Source organism: Bombina bombina, chromosome 5 (assembly GCF_027579735.1).
Source record: "Bombina bombina isolate aBomBom1 chromosome 5, aBomBom1.pri, whole genome shotgun sequence".
NCBI classification, from domain to species: domain Eukaryota; kingdom Metazoa; phylum Chordata; class Amphibia; order Anura; family Bombinatoridae; genus Bombina; species Bombina bombina.
The window spans coordinates 263,909,524-263,927,112 of NC_069503.1; the positions used below are offsets into that span (position 1 = coordinate 263,909,524).

Below are 17,589 nucleotides of genomic sequence, written 5' to 3' on the forward strand. Positions count from 1 at the left end.
AGGCATATTGTAGCAATAGGAGTTATTGCGTCTGATTGGCTGTGGGGCTTCAGTGATGGGTGTCCAGTGGATCAGGTAGGTAACTACACACTGGGGCAATAGGTTTATTTTCATGCACTTAGCAACATATTCATATACATACATTTAGAATTTAGTGTCCCTTTAATTCACAATTATCGTTTCTTTATTCCTGACAGAAGCTATATTAACATTACACCTTTAAAATTTTAGAAATAAACAATTTCTGTAGCATTTTCACAAATGTGAAGCAATTAACAGCGAAATTCTTACCGGTGAACCATCAGACCATGTAAATCCTTCATCTGGGTTTAGGTTTATTAACCCTATCCAAAAAACATGATAATAAATCCCATGTGACCTTAGGAAAAACATATTAAAAATGAAATGTTATATATGCAAATAAATACCCATGGTTGAAAAGAAAAGAAAAAACTATTGAAGTGTCATGCAAATTTACTGTAAAAGATTGAGGCCTGGGTGTTAATTTTACTAACTGGTGATAAAATAAACGTGTTTTCTTTATGGCCTATATCTAAATAAAAATAAATAAATTACCAACCAGTGCTGGATGCCATTAATAAATTAAAACAAAAACAAAAATAAGCATCCCCAAAGCACATCTAAAGTATATTCATATTAGGAAAATCCACATCTACAAAGGAGAAAGCTAATTTGTAAAACATAACTTTTTCATATACCCACAGAAATGTTTGTCCGCACCATTTAAAACATTTAAAACTCAAAACACTTAATCCCTTCTTTCCAAACACCATATCTAATAACCAAATTAGTTTCATTCAGAGGCAAGCAAAAAGTGGGTAATTATCCTTAAATAAAAATGTATTTGTGACAATAATGCCCCCACATAACTATTGAAAGGCCACTCTCTATACTCTCATGTTACTCCGTCGCAATTAATAAAAATGTTGGGTATTTCCGTACTAGCCACTTTACTGTTGAAAACCAATGTCTCCCTTCCTATCACAAAACTACATATCAAATAAGAAATCTTTAATGGTAGCGATATTTGTTGATTGGATATATCTATTTCTTTATAATATTGTTTATTTTTTTGTTTTGAAATGGCTACAGCAAATTATGTTCTAGCAAACAGCAAAATGTGCACGTGTGATTAATTTGTATATTGAAATGAATATAGATACTAACACTGCCTACGTTGGCAGATAAAGCGACCATATATACAAATGGCAGAGAAGCACATTTCAAATTCCTTTTAATTATATTGTGGCTGTTTCAATACAGTTTACTTTAATTTAGACTTTGCACAGGCTTTTAATAAAACAATATTTATGCTTACCTGATAAATGTATTTATTTATTGACACGGTGAGTCCACGGATCATCATCAATTACTGTTGGGAATATTGCTCCTGGCCAGCAGGGTGGGCCGTGGACTCACCGTGTCAAGAAATAAATACATTTATCAGGTAAGCATACATTTAGTTTTCTTTCTAATGACACAGTGAGTCCACGGATCATCATCAATTACTGTTGGGAACCAATACCCAAGCCAGAGGACACAGATGATAAGGGAGGGACAAGACAGAAACCTAAATAGAAGGCACCACTGCTTGAAGAACCTTTCTCCCAAAAGAAACCTCAGCCGAGGCAAAAGTATCGAATTTATAGAATTTGGAAAAAGTGTGCAAAGATGACCAAGTTGCAGCCTTGCAAATCAGTTCCACAGAAGCTTAATTTTTGAAGGCCCAGGAAGAAGAAACAGCCCTTGTGGAATGAGCTGGGATTTTCTCAGGAGGTTGCTGCCTAGCAGTCTCATATGCCAAGCGAATAACACTCTTCAGCCAAAGGGTAAGTGAAGTAGCCATAGGTTTTTGACCCTTGCGTTTCCCAGAAAAGCAAACAAACAATGCAGAAGACTGACAAAAGTCCTTAGTTGCCTGCAAATAAAATTTTAGTGCTCGCACAACATCCAGATTATGTAACAAGCGTTCTTTGTGAGAAGAAGGATTAGGACACAAAGAAGGTACAACGATTTCCTGATTAATATTCTTCACTGAAACAACCTTGGGCAGGAAACCAAACTTAGTACGCAGAACCATCTTATCAGAGTGAAATATAAGATAAGGGGAATCACACTGTAAAGCAGATAGTTCGGAAACTCTCAGAGCAGAGGAAATAGCAACAAGAAACAAAACTTTCCAAGATAACATCTTCATATCTAAAGAATGCATAGGCTCAAACGGAGCCTGTTGTAAAACTTTAAGAACAAGTTTAAGACTCCATGGAGAAGTAACAGGTTTAAACACAGGTCGAATTCTAACCAAGGCCTGACAAAACGATTGCACGTCTGGCACATCTGCCAAGCTCTTATGTAACAAAATAGACAATACCAAAATCTGACCCTTTAGAGTACTTGCCGACAAACCCTTCTCCAGACCATCCTGGAGAAAGGACAAAATCCTAGGAATCCTTACTCTACTCCAAGAGTATCCTTTGGATTCACACCAATTCAAGTATTTACGCCAGATCTTATGGTAAATCCTGCGAGTCACAGGCTTAGGAGCACGAATCAAGGTCTCAATGACCGACTCTGAAAATCCACGCTTAGATAAAACTAAGCGTTCAATCTCCAAGCAGTCAGCTTCAGAGAAATGATATTTGGATGAAGGAAGGGACCCTGAATTAAAAGGTCCTTCCTCAGAGGATGTCTCCAACAAGGCCACGCTGTGACTATGAGAATTACAGACGCCCTCTCCTGCTTGATTTGAGCAATGGCTCTTGGAAGGAGAGCGAACAGTGGAAACAGGTAAGCTAGACTGAAGTTACAAGGAACTGCCAGAGCAATGATCAGAGATGCCTGTGGATCTCTTGACCTCGAGACGTATCTCTGAAGTTTGGCATGTTGCCGAGAAGCCATGAGATCCAACTCTGGCTACCCCCACTTGAGGGTCAAGCTGGAATACACATCCCAATGAAGTTCCCACTCCCCGGGATGAAAAGTCTGTCTGCTCAGAAAATCCACTTCCCAATTGTCCACTCCTGGGATATGGATCGCAGAAAGACAGCAGTTGTGGGTCTCCACCCACTAAATAATTTGGGCCACCTCTGTCATGGCCAAGAAATTCAGTGTTCCCCCCTGGTGGTTAATGTAGGCCACCGAGGATATGTTGTCAGACTGTAATCTGAGAAACCGGGCTAAGGCTAACTGATGCCAGGCCAGAAGAGCATTGAAGATTGCGCTCAGCTCCAAGATATTTATGGGCAGGACTGACTCCTCCTGGGTCCATAAGCCCTGAGCCTTCAACGAGCCCCATACTGTTTCCAAACCTAGAAGGCTGGCATCCGTGGTCACAATCACCCAGGAGGGTCTGCAGAAGCAAGTACCCTGGGAAAGATGATCTTGAGAAAGCCACTATTGACACCTGATCTAGGTCTACACATGGAGACAGGTCTGTATAGTCACCGTTTCATTGTCTGAGTATGCATAACTGCAGAGGAGATGGAACTGAGCAAAAGGAATGATGTCCATGGAAGCCACCATCAGACCGATTACCTCCATACATTGAGCCACTGATGGCCATGGAGAGGACTAAAGGACAAAACAAGACTCGAAAATCTTTCTTTTTCTGACCTCCGTCAGGAAAATCTTCATTAACAGGGAGTCTATTATGATATAATATGACCCTTGTAGCTGGAACCAGATTACTTTTTTCCCAATTCACCTTCCATCCATGGGATCGAAGAAAAGACAACAAGATCTCCGTATGAGATTCTGCTTGTTGAAAAGATGGCGTCTGAACCAGAATGTCATCCAGATAAGGTGCCACTGCAATGCCACGAGAAATAAAAAAATTCTGGGAACCGTGGCAAAGCCGAATGGAAGGGCCACAAACTGGAAATGATTGTCCAAAAATGTGAATCTTAGAAACTTGTGATGGTCCCTGTTAATTGGAACATGAAGGTATGCATCCTATGGTTGTCATGAACTGACCCTCTTGTACCAAGGGAAGAATGGAGCTTATAGTCTCCATCTTGAAGGATGGCACTCTGAGAAACTTGTTTAAACATTTTAGATCTAGGATTGGTCAAAAAGTCCCCTCTTTTTTGGGAACTACGAACAGATTTGAGTAAAATCCCTGGAAAAAACTGGAACTATTACCCCCCAGGGCAGCAAGGTCCTTGACACAATGTTAGAACGCCTCTTTTTTTATCTGGTCTACAGATAATCTGGAGAGTAGAAATTTGCCTCTGGGAGGAAAAGATTTGAAGTCTATTTTGTTGCCCTGGGAGACAATGTCCACCGCCCAGGGATCCGGTAAATCTCTTATCCAAGCCTGGGAAAAAAGAGAGAGTCTGCCCCCTACAAGATCCACCCACGGATCGAGGGCCAACCCTTCATGCTGACTTGGAATTAGCTGAAGGCTTTTTAGATTGCTTTTCCTTATTCCAGGACTGGTTGGATTTCCAGGAAGGCTTGGCTTGATTTTGCTTGGAGGAAGGGGAGGAAGACTTACTTTTAAAGTTACAAAAGGAATGAAAATTACTCTGATGAACCCTTCCCTCCAGTAATACTAGGTCCAAACAAGGTCTTACCCTTGTAAGGAATAGCCATGAGCTTAGATTTAGATAAAACTTCCGCAGACCAGGACTTCAACAACAAGGCCCTGCGGGCTAGGACCGCAAAACCAGAAATTTTGGCTCTCAGTTTAATAACCTGTAAGGAAGCATCTGTAATGAAGGAATTGGCTAACTTGAGAGCCTTAATCCTGTCCTGGATCTCATCAAAAGGGGTATTCGTCTGAAGAGATTCAGACAACGCATCAAACCAGTAAGCCGCAGTGCCGGAAACAGTGGCGATACACACAGCAGGTTGCCATTGTAGACCCTGGTGGACATACATATTTTTTTGTAAAGCCTCCGATTTTTTATCCATTGGATCTTTAAAAGAACAACTATCCTCTATGGGAAAAGTAGTCCTCTTGGCTAAAGTGGAGATTGCTCCTTCTACATTGGGAACCGTCTGCCACAACTCCTTAATAGAATCCCCTATAGGAAACATCTTCTTAAAAATAGGAGATGGAGAAAAGGGAATACGAGGTCTTTCCCATTCTCGAGCAATAATCTCCGCAGCACGGTCATGAACCGGAAAAACCTCCACCGCGGAAGGAACATTAAAGTATTTGTTCAATTTACTAGACTTTTTAGGATTGACTACGATAGTTGTGTCGGAGTCGTCCAAAGTAGCCAAAACCCTAGCTTAAATCTGAAGGATACAACTTCAGCATCAGAAGAAGGAATTATACTGTCTGAGTCTGAGATTTCCTCCTCAGATGCTACCGACATATCTTCTTCCTCAGGCTTATGGGAAGGGACACTCTGGATAGCCAGAACTTGATCAGAAACCTTCCTAACTGTTTCCTTAAATTTCCTTTTATGCCTTCCCTGCAACATGGGGAAAGCTGACAAGACCTCAGATACTGCAAGGCATACCTGGGAAGCAATGTCTTGTAGAGAAAATCCTACAGGATTGCAAGAGGAAACACAGGGCACTGTATGTTGAGACTGAAAAAGTTGGGACGCTTGAGGAGAAAGCTGTGGCATATCTGCAACAGGAGACACCTGAACAGCATTTGCATGGGATAATGGTGGCTCATGGTCAAATATTTTATCTCTATAACAAAGTTTTCTCAATGCATGAGGAGAAAAAAGGAACTGGGGTTCTACCTAAGAATCAAAACATAACTGAGAAGCAGCAACTTCGCTTGGGATAATGGTTTGAAAAGCCTCTTGATCCATCTTATGTAATAAATAAGGATAAAGTGTAAAAATGATTTATTTGAAAATAAAAAATAAATGTGTACTGTGTATTTAAATGTGTGTTAGCGCAACAAACCAAATAGACCTCAGGCTACCTGTACACCTCAGTAGCTTTACTGAGGTGCCTTCCTGTCCTGCAGCTCACAGAGTGACTTCCCTCACAGAAGAAACAATCCCCTTTTCAAAAACAGAGCAGTTACAGAGCCCTAACTGCCGAAAAAAAGGGCTTACAACAGTAATCTCCATAACCAAAAGAGGTATCCGTCTGAAGAGATTCAGACAACGCATCAAACCAGTAAGCCGCAGCGCTGGTAACAGTGGCGATACACACAGCAGGTTGACATTGTAGACCCTGATGGACATACATCTCCAATTTTTTATCCATTGGATCTTTAAAAGAACAACTATCTTCTATGGGAATAGTAGTCCTCTTTGCTAAAAAGGAGATTGCTTCTACCTTAGGAACCGTCTGCCACGACTCCTTAATAGAATCCGCTATAGGAAACATCTTCTGAAAAATAGGAGATGGAGAAAAGGGAATACCAGGTCTTTCCCATTCTCGAGCAATAATCTCTGCAGCATGTTCAGGAACCGGAAAAACCTCCACCGTGGAGGGAACATTAAAGTATTTGTTCAAGTTACTAGACTTTTTAGGATTGACTACGATAGTTGTGTCGGAGTCGTCCAAAGTAGCCAAAACCTCCTTAAGTAATAAGCAAAGGTATTCTAGCTTAAATCTGAAGGATACCACTTCAGCATCAGAAGAAGGAATTATACTGTCTGAGTCTGAGATTTCCCCCTCAGATGCTACCGACATGTCTTCTTCCTCAGGCTTATGGGAAGGGACACTCTGGATAGCCAGAACTTGATCAGAAACCTTACTGACTGTTTCCTTAAATTTTCTTTTATGCCTTCCCTGCAACATGGGGAAAGCTGACAAGACCTCAGATACTGCAAGGCATACCTGGGAAGCAATGTCTTGTAGAGAAAATTCTACAGGATTGCAAGAGGAAACACAGGGCACTGTATGTGGAGACTTTAAAGGTTGGGATGCTTGAGGAGAAAGCTGTGGCATATCTGCAACAGGAGACACCTGAACAGCATTTGCCTGGGATAATGATGGCTCATGGTCAAAAAATTTATATATATAACAAAGTTTTCTTTTTTGTATAACAAAAAGGAACTGGGGGTTCTACCTGAGCATTAAAACATAACTGACAAGCAGCAACTTCACTTGGGATAATGGTTTGAAAAGCCTCTTGATCAATCTTATGTAATAAATAAGGATAAAGTATAAAAATTATTTATTTGAAAATAAAAAATAAATGTGTACTGTGTCTTTAAATAGAAATGTGTGTTAGCGCAACAAACCAAATAGACCTCAGGCTACCTATACACCTCAGTAGCTTTACTGAGATGCCTTCCTGTCCTGCAGCTCACAGAGTGACTTCCCTCACAGAAGAAACAATCCCCTTTTCAAATACAGAGCAGTTACAGAGCCCTAACTGCTTTGTGAGGGCTTACAACAGTAATCTCCATGACCAAAAGTTAAAGTATAAAAACTACTATAACACACTGAGCCACCATAAATCACCTCACAGTCTCAATGCCCAAACTGCCTAAAAGAAACCCTGAACATGAAGGTTTAATAAAGTCCCATATTAAATAAGACAGCTTTTAGCTGTAACAAGTGCCAGCAATCTCCTTGCAAAAGAAAATTAAAATGGCACTTACCTGAAAGTGTTGTTCGGCAGCAGGACAGCTCACATGGTTTGAGAGGGTGCAGCACCTCACATGGACCCGTGAAGAAAGAAAAGCTGAGTAAACCTACTTAGATTTTCTAGTTAGGGCAGCAGATTCTTGAGAAAACGTAATGAGGATTGTACCTCACAAGTTCTCAAGTGCTCAAAAGCCACCACTGCCCTACTGAAGAGACTGATGTGGACTAGGCTAGACCCCAGAAAGTAACAGAGTAAGTTTACTCTGCTAAAAAAAAAAAAAAATTTGATTGATGAAAACTTCTCATCAGACACCTAAACTTCGCCTCCTTCTTGCACTACAGGCAAAGAGAATGAATGGGGGATTGTGGGTAGGGGAGTGATATTTAGCAGCTTTGCTGTGGTGCTCTTTGCTCCTGGCCAGGAGTGATATTCCCAACAGTAATTGATGATGATCCGTGGACTCACCCTGTCATTAGAAAGAAAAGGATTTTTTAAACTACTACTCTTTGGAGGTGGAAATACCTCTCTCATCTAAGAGGATCAACGTTCCTGATAGCTGGATATGAGCTTGCTGAGCAACTCTGAAGCCTCAGCCTACATTTATTCACCTTTTGTCGTGATCATTTATTATGTTAGTCCTTTGGTAATTGAGTTTTAAAATAATCTGAAAGTGTGATGCGTTACATGGCACCCCTCTAGTGTGTTTTTGGATCACCAGACGTGTTCAGCTGGGTCCCAGTAGTAGATAGCTGTGCTAGAGCTGATTTTAACACTGTTTTTAATCGCTTTGCAAGATAATCCCACCCAACTATTAGTTTTGACTTGCACTGATTTAAACATAATTATTTATTTTTTATAGTTTAGGATATTGGAAACATTTTAATGTTTTAAAATATATTGGTGCTTTTACTTGAAAAATCCAAAAGTAACTTTTGATATATCTATTTCTTAAAGGGACAGTCAAGTCCAAAAAAAACTTTCATGATACAAATGGGGCATGTCATTTTGAGCAACTTTCCCATTTTACTTTTATCACCAATTTTGCTTTGTTCTCTTGGTATTCTTATTTGAAAGCTAAACCTAGGAGGTTCATATGCTAATTTCTTAGACCTTGAAGGCTGCCTTTAAGCTGAATTAATTTTGACCACTAGAGGGTGTTAGTTCATGTGTTTCATATAGATAACATTGAGCTCATGCACGTGAATATACCCAGGAGTGAGCACTGATTGGCTAAAATGCAAGTCTGTCAAAAGAACTGAAAGAAGGGGTCAGTCTGCAGAAGCTTGGATACAAGGTAATTACAGAGGTAAAACGTATATTATTATAACTGTGTTGGTTATGCAAAACTGGGGAATGGGTAATTAAGGGATCATCTTTTAAAACAACAAAAATTCTTGTGTTGACTGTCCCTTTAAGTGCAGTTACATTTTAGCACCCAAAACCATTTTGCAAATTAACCTTGTAATTTTCTTCACTTTATAATAATCAAGTTAAATATTTGAATTGTGCATATTTATCACATTGTTACAACACTTACATCAGCATCATTGATACAATGCTTTCTTCTTCCTTGTTACTGAGGCTGGCTAAGTCACCTCCAATTGCTTTGCAAAAATCTTTGGCCTCAAACCATGATTTTTTCTCTTCGTTTCCTCTAGAAAAATGCTAGCAAGACAAGTATACTGTCATTAAAAAAAAAAATAATAATAATAATAATAATAATAGTAGGTTGATAAGCTACTCAGTAATGTTACTACACAGGGGTGGGGCATCATTTTATTCTCGGACCCAGGCAGCATAATATCTTGAGCCCCTGCTAGCCACTGGTATAAAGTACATAGTTTTGCAGTTGTTATCTGATAAAGAAAAAAAATAGCTATGTAGCAGAGTTATCCCTGCAAAGTCGGCAGGGTGCATTCAAAGTTCTTAGAGTTAGAAATTACTCCATTTTCAGAACTAAATTACAGGAAAAAGGGATAAAATAAATAATATAATAAGTTCTTTCATTACACATAACTAAAGATTTTATACACAAATGTCAAGGTGTTTGTCCATTTTTAGCATTTTGTTAGTGGGTGTTCCTGACTTGAGAATATATAATTGTGTTAAGTGGCGTATACATGACATCTTTCCCACCACTAGCAGTACAGAAAAATATTTGCATGTTTTTTTATTAGTGTAGTATCATTGGATATGTCAAGGACTGTCTCAGAAACCTCAGATTTGCGAACACATGGAGGATGTGGGTGTTCCAGGTCTTTCTAGAGTCATTCGGCTAGATTACGAGTTGTGCATTAGGTTTAAAAAGCAGCGTTAAGTGGTCCTAACGCTGCTTTTTAATGCCCGCTGGTATTACGAGTCTTGCAGGTACAGGTGTACTGCTCACTTTTCTGACCAGACTTAGAAATACCGCAAATCCACTTACGTAAATTGCGTATCCTCTTTTTCAATGGGACTTGCATAGCGCCGGTATTACGAGTCAAAAAGTGAGTGGTAGACCCTCTCCTGTCAAGACTGGTACCACATTTTAAAGTCAGTTTAACACCCATAAACTACCTATTAACCCCTAAACTGAGGCCCCCCACATAGCAAACACTAAAATAATTTTTTTAACCCCTAATCTGCCGAACCGGACATCGCCGCCACTATAATAAATATATTAACCCCTAAACCGCCGCACTCCCGCATCGCAAACACTAGTTAAGTATCATTAACCCCTAATCTGCCATCCCTAACATCGCCAACACCTACCTACATTTATTAACCCCTAATCTTCCGCCCCCAATGTCGCCGCCACTATATTAACGTTATTAACCCCTAAATCTAAGTCTAACCCTAACCCTAACACCCCATAACTTAAATATAATTGAAATAAATCTAAATAAAAATGACTATCATTAACTAAATTATTCCTATTTAAAACTAAATACTTACCTATAAAATAAACCCTAAACTAGCTACAATATAACTAATAGTTACATTGTAGCTAGTTTAGGATTTATTTTTATTTTACAGGCAAGTTTGTATTTATTTTAACTAGGTAGAATAGTTATTAAATAGTTATTAACTATTTAATAACTACCTAGCTAAAATAAATACAAAGTTACCTGTAAAATAAAACCTAACCTAAATTACACTAACACCTAACACTACACTATAATTAAATTAATTCCCTAAATTAAATACAATTAAATAAAATTAGCTAAAGTACAAAAACAAATAAACACTAAATTACAGAAAATAATAAACAAATTACAAGATTTTTGAACTAATTACATATAATCTAATCCCCCTAACAAAATAAAAAAGCCCCCCCCCAAAAAAAATAAAAAACGCCCTACCCTACAATAAATTTCAAATAGCCCTTAAAAGGGCCTTTTGCGGGGCATTGCCCAAAGTAATCAGCTCTTTTACCTGTAAAAAAAAATTACAAATCCCCCCCAACATTAAAACCCACCACCCACACAACCAACCCTACTCTAAAACCCACCCAATACCCCCTTAAAAAAACCTAACACTAACCCCTTGAAGATCACCTTACCGGGAGAAGTCTTCATCCAACTGGGCCGAAGTCCTCAATGAAACCGGGAGAAGTCTTCATCCAAGCCGGGTGAAGTGGTCCTCCAGACGGGCAGAAGTCTTCATCCAGACGGCATCTTCTATCTTCATCCATCCAGCGTGGAGCGGGTCCATCTTCAAGACATCTGGCGCGGAGCATACTCTTCCAACGAAGTCTTCTTATTAAATAACAGTTTCTTTAAGTGACGTCATCCAAGGTGGCATCCCTTCAATTCCGATTGGCTTATAGAATTCTATCAGCCAATCGGAATTAAGGTAGAAAAAATCCTATTGGCTGATGCAATCAGCCAATAGGATTGAGCTGGCATTCTATTGGCTGATTGGAACAGCCAATAGAACGCCAGCTCAATCCTATTGGCTGATTGGATCAGCCAGTAGGATTGAACTTCAATCCTATTGGCTGATTGCATCAGCCAATAGGATTTTTTCTACCTTAATTCCGATTGGCTGATAGAATTCTATCAGCCAATCAGAATTGAAGGGACACCACCTTGGATGACGTCACTTAAAGAAACCGTCATTTAGTAAGAAGTCTGGAGGACCACTTCGCCCGGCTTGGATGAAGACTTCTCCTGGCTTCGTTGAGGACTTTGACCCGGTTGAATGAAGACTTCTCCCGGTAAGGTGATCTTCAAGGGGTTAGTGTTAGGTTTTTTTAAGGAGGGATTGGGTGGGTTTTAGAGTAGGGTTGGTTGTGTGGGTGGTGGGTTTTAATGTTGGAGGGATTTGTATTTTTTTTACAGGTAAAAGAGCTGAATACTTTGGGGCAATGCCCCGCAAAAGGCCCTTTTAAGAGCTATTTGTAATTTAGTGTTGGGTAGGGCTTTTTTTTATTTTGGGGGGGGGCTTTTTTATTTTGTTAGAGGGATTAGATTAGGTGTAATTAGTTTAAAAATCTTGTCATTTGTTTATTATTTTCTGTAATTTAGTGGGGTTTTTTGGTACTTTAGATAATTTTATTGAATTGTATTTAATTGTATTTAATTTAGGGAATTAATTTAATTATAGTGTAATATTAGGTGTTAGTGTAATTTAGGTTAGGTTTTATTTTACAGGTAAATTTGTCTTTATTTTAACTAGGTAGTTATTAAATAGTTAATAACTATTTCATAACTATTCTATCTAGTTAAAATAAATACAAACTTGCCTGTAAAATAAAAATAAACCCTAAGCTTGATACAATGTAACTATTAGTTATATTGTAGCTAGCTTAGGGTTTACTTTATAGGTAAGTATTTAGTTTTAAATAGGAATTATTTAGTTAATTATAGTAATTTTATTTAGATTTATTTAAATTATATTTAAGTTAGTGGGGGTTAGGGTTAGACTTAGGTTTAAGGGTTAATAAATTTAGAATGGGGGCGACAGATTAGGGGTTAATAAATGTAGGTAGGTGGCGGCGAAGTTAGGGACGGCAGATTAGGAATTAATAATATTTAACTAATGTTTGCGATGCGGGAGTGCGGCGGTTTAGGGGTTAATATGTTTATTATAGTGGCGGCGACATTGGGGGCGGCAGATTAGGGGTTAAGAAGTGTAGGTAGGTTGCGGCGACATTGGGGGTGGCAGATTAGGGGTTAATAAATAAAATGTAGGTGTCGGTGATGTTGGGGGCAGCAGATTAGGGGTTCATAAGTATAGTGTAAGTGGTGTCGGTGTCCGGAGTGTCAGATTAGGGGTTAATAATTATAATGTAGGTGTCGGCGATGTCGGGGGCGGCAGATTAGGGGTTAATAAGTGTAAGATTAGGGGTGTTTAGACTCGGGGTTCATGTTATTGTGTTAGGTGTAGACATAAAATGTATTTCCCCATAGGAATCAATGGGGCTGCGTTAAGGAGTTTTACGCTGCTTTTTTGCAGGTGTTAGACTTTTTTCAGTTGGCTCTCCCCGTTGATTCCTATGGGGAAATCGTGCACGAGCACGTTACACCAGCTCACCGCTAACGTAAGCAGCGCTGGTATTGGAGTGCGGTAATGAGCAAAATTTTGCTCAACACTCACTTCTTGTCTGGTTTGTAAATACCCGTAATACCAGCGCTGTCTGTAAGTGAGCGGTGAGCATAAACTGCTCGTTAGCACCGCACAGCCTCTAACGCAAAACTCGTAATCTAGGTGATTGTGTTTTTTTAAATTGCTAGTTAAAAACAAACTAGCAAACATAAAAAATTCATAAACGATATTCTATCTTGTGTCACAATCAATGTTTCAAAGCTAAGTTGTCTTGTTTTACTTTTTTCTTTTATTTCTCTTCATTTTTTTTAAGTTTTCTTTTTATCTATATGTTAGAATATACTTTTTTTTTTCTTTTTTTCTTTTTTCTTTTTTGCAGGGTTTTGAAGGTGTGATTGTGATGGCGGTATCTTTAAAAGTGGAATTTGTTCTATAGAGCAATAAGTCAACAGTCACGAGATTGATGTGTCTCAATGAATTATGATAGAGCTTATCTTACAACTAGCAATTGTGATGAGGGTGGCTGGAAATCTCTTTGAATTATTCAATTTCGCCAGAATGTAGGCCAAAGTCTTGCTTGTTATTTGAAAAGGATAATATATTTTTTAAATGTTTTCTTTCAATTCAATTTTAGTAACTCTGTGCACTATCAACTATCTATCTATCTGTCTGTCTGTCTCTCTGTCTGTCTATCTTTCTGTCTGTCTGTCCATCGATCTGTCTGTCTGTCTTTCTAGTGATCTATATTTCTGTCTATAAATCTATTTTTTTTAATTTTGCTACAAGCTGTAACATAAATCCCAATAACAGTTAGTCAATCTATTCATTGATCTGTCTGTCTGTCTATCCATCGATCTGTCTGTCTGTCTTTCTAGTGATCTATATTTCTGTCTATCAATCTATTTTTTTAAATTTTGCTACAAGCTGTAACATAAATCCCAATAACAGTTTAGCTGTTTATTATAGTGGTATTTGTCATAAAATATTTATAAATTACTGAATCCTCCCTAGTAAATTCCATGAAATGTTTATTTATGGGGCGGGGAAAGTGCTGAATATGTGGTTCAAAGCTGTTTAGCAAAGAATAATCGTACTCACTGAATTGATCAGTACTTACTTTGTAGCATGAACCTGAATTGTCTTGTGTTGACCAACCGTCTGGACATTTTGGTACAGGAGTTGTTGTTGGAATGGGAGGTGGTGTGACACCTATTGCCAACTGCTTGCACACAAATTTTGCATTCTCTGCACAGTTTATAACATCCCACAATCCACCTTTGTTTCCAGTCCTCATTACAACACAACCATGTTTTCTTCCTTAAAATATTCAGAAAACAACATTTTAGTAGTAATTACCCACAGGAAATAAAATATATATTATAATATTTAGTATTTATATAGCGCCTTTCTCCCAGTGGGACTCAAAGTGCTTTTTCAGCATTCGCTCTCGGTTTTAACCAAATCGGCAGCTGAATAGTAATAGTTGTTATTATTACCCAATTTAATGGTACTCATTTTATTGACCTCGGAAGGATGAAGGGCTGAATCGGCCCTGCTGGGATTTGAACGTGTGAACAGACTTTTTTTGTAGTCAGGGCATTTACCAACTGAGCTACCTCACCGGCTTTATTAAATAAAATTTTAAAAAAAATATATGAAAGTTGCATAAATCAAAATATGTAATTGTACATGATATTTATTTGACATTAACAATAACACTGTCAGTTACTGCCACACTCTCTTTTATTTTTACTGTTTTGTTATTGTGCCAACAAGAGTACCTTTAAAATAATTTTGACCCATATGGTACATACTAAACAAGGTAGCCATTGTTATTGTTGTATCAAACTACTGACTGCAACAAATATGGTGGTCACAACATCATAATCTGAGGACTTGTCTATGATATTGTGTGTCAAAAATGTAGCTGATTGACTATCTTGGTTACAGATGATTAGGGCTAGGTATTATTATTATTTTATTATTATTATCGGTTATTTGTAGAGCGCCAACAGATTCCGCAGCGCTATTAACAAAGGCGGAGTACAAAAAAACAGTTATAGGCATCAAATGGGTAGAGGGCCCTGCCAAGAGTTGCACTGTTGTAGTCAGCTCTTGAGAAGGTGATCAACAAACAGCTGGACTCTTAAGCTTACATGCTAAGGGCGTTCAGGGGTTAGCAATGGAGGAGAGGAACTGGTATAAAGAAAGGTTAGCGTAGGTTGTATGCATCCCTGAACAGTAGAGTCTTTAGGGAGCACTTGAAGCTTTTAAAACTAGAAGAGAGTCTTGTGGAGCGAGGCAGAGAGTTCCACAAGATGGGAGCCAGTCTGGAGAAGTCCTGTAAATGGTGAGGTGACAAGAGAGGAGGAGAGGAGGAGGTCATGAGCAGAGCAAAGGGGACGGGAGGGAGAGTATCTGGAGACAAGGTCTGAGATATAGGGGGGAGCAGTGCAGTTGAGGGCTTTGTATGTCAGAGTGAGAATTTTGTGTTTGATCCTAGAGGCAAGAGGAAGCCAGTGAAGAGATTGGCAGAGAGGTGCAGCAGATGAAGAGCGACTTGTAAGGAAGATGAGTCTGGCAGAGGCATTCATTAAGGATTGTAAAGGAGCTAGGTGGGGAGACCAGAGAGGACAGAGTTGCAGTAATCGAGGCAGGAGAGGATGAGAGAGTGGATTAAATCTTAGTTGTGTCTTGTGTATGGAAGTGTCTAATTTTAGAGATGTTTTTAAGGTGGAAGCGGCAGGCTTTAGCCAAAGACTGAATGTGAGGAGTGAAAGAAAGATCTGAGTCAAATGTGACCCCGAGACATCGGGCATGCGGGGTAGGGGTAATGATGGAGTTGTCGACAGTTATAGAGAGAATGGGGGTGGAGAGTTTTGAAGAAGGGGGGAAAATAAGGAGCTCAGTTTTGGAAAAATTTAGCTTGAGGTAGTGAGAGGACATCTAGTTGGAGATGTGAGAAAGACAGTTAGTGACACGGGTTAGCAAGGAAGGAGAAAGGTCTGGTGCAGAGAAGTAGATTTGGGTGTCATCGGCATACAAATGATATTGTAAACTGTGGGACTTTATTAGGGAACCTAGTGATGACGTGTAGATTGAGAAGAGAAGGGGACCGAGGACAGAGCCTTGCGGTACTCCGACAGAAAGTGGTGACAGGGCAGAGGAGGCCCCAGAGAAGGCTACACTAAAGGTACGGTTTGACAGGTAGGAAGAGAGCCACGAGAGGGCTGTGTCACATATGCCGAAGGATTGGATTGTTTGGAGCAAGAGAGGGTGGTCAACAGTGTCAAAGGCTGCGGACAGATCAAGGAGAATAAGCAGAGAGAAGTGGCCTTTTGATTTTGCTGTAAGTAGGTCGTTGGTAAACTTAGCAATTGCTGTTTTTGTGGAGTGATGGGGACTAAATCCAGATTGCAATGGGTCAAGGAGGGAGTTTATTGTAAGGAAATGGGATAGGCGTGCATAAGCTAGTTTTTCGAGAAGCTTCGATGCAAGAGGGAGGAGGGAAGTAGGGCGGTAGTTGGATGGGGAGGTAGGATCAAGGGAAGGTTTTTTGAGGATAGGTGTGACCAGTGCATGTTTCAGCGATGAGGGAAATATACCGGCGCTGAAGGAGAGGTTGAAAGTGTGTGTGAGTATAGGGGTAAGGGTGGCAGAGAGGGAGGGGAGTAGCTGTGCGGGGATAGGGTCAAGGGGACAGGTAGTGAGGTGAGAGCGCAGTATACGTGCCAAAACCTCTTCCTCAGTAACAGGGGAGAATGAGCTAAGTTTAAGGTTATGTGGGTTGTGGTTGATTGAGAGCATTTGAGGGGGTGAGAGAATGGAATTATGTTGAGAGCTGATTTAATTTCTGATGAAGTTGATTTTGTTATTGAAGTGGTTGGCAAAGTCTTGAGATGACAGAGAAGTTGTATTAGGAGGTGGGGGAGGGCGGAGAAGAGTATTGAAAGTGGAGAACAAACGTTTTGGGTTTGAAGAAAGATTAGAGATAAGAGTAGAGAAGTAGTGTTGCTTATGGAAATTAAGGGCAGAGTAGTAGGAGTTCAAGATAAATTTGTAATGTTGAAAATCAGCTGAACTCCTAGATTTTCTCCAGTGCCGATCAGCAGTACGGGAACATCTGCGTAGGTGCCGTGTCAGAGGAGTATGCCAGGGCTGAGGATGAGTGTTTGATTTCTGAGCTGTGGTAAGAGGGGCGAGATTGTAGAGGACGGATGTAAGGGTGGAATTATAGTGGCAGATAGATTGGTCAGGGCATGAAAAGGAGGAGAAGGATGAGAGGAAAGGTTTGAGGGAATTAGAAAGCTGTTGTTGATCTAATGACATAATGCTTCTGTGAAGTTTGGTGTGAGGAGCAGAAGGAGGGAGAATTGTAGGGAGGGATGATATGTTGCAAGTAAGGAGATGGTGGTCAGAAAGAGGAAAGGGGGAGTTTGTGAAGTTTGAGAGGGTGCATCGATAGCTAAAGATCAGGTCAAGGGAGTGACCATCTTTGTAAGTGGGAGAATCAGTTCATT

At 39.6% G+C, this 17,589-nt stretch overlaps 1 protein-coding gene across 2 annotated transcripts in view; it reads right to left on the minus strand.

Moving 5' to 3' along the window:
• The window catches only part of MRC1 (mannose receptor C-type 1), a 294,794-nt gene that overhangs the window by 132,593 nt on the left and 144,612 nt on the right, over positions 1-17,589 (minus strand). For both annotated transcript variants that reach the window (XM_053713973.1, XM_053713974.1), the window contains exons 12-14: positions 14,187-14,386; positions 9,078-9,205; positions 292-379 (exon numbers count right to left, since the gene is read on the minus strand). In XM_053713973.1, coding sequence (XP_053569948.1) covers positions 292-379; positions 9,078-9,205; positions 14,187-14,386 — 416 coding nt within the window. The remainder of the gene's footprint in view (positions 1-291; positions 380-9,077; positions 9,206-14,186; positions 14,387-17,589) is intronic.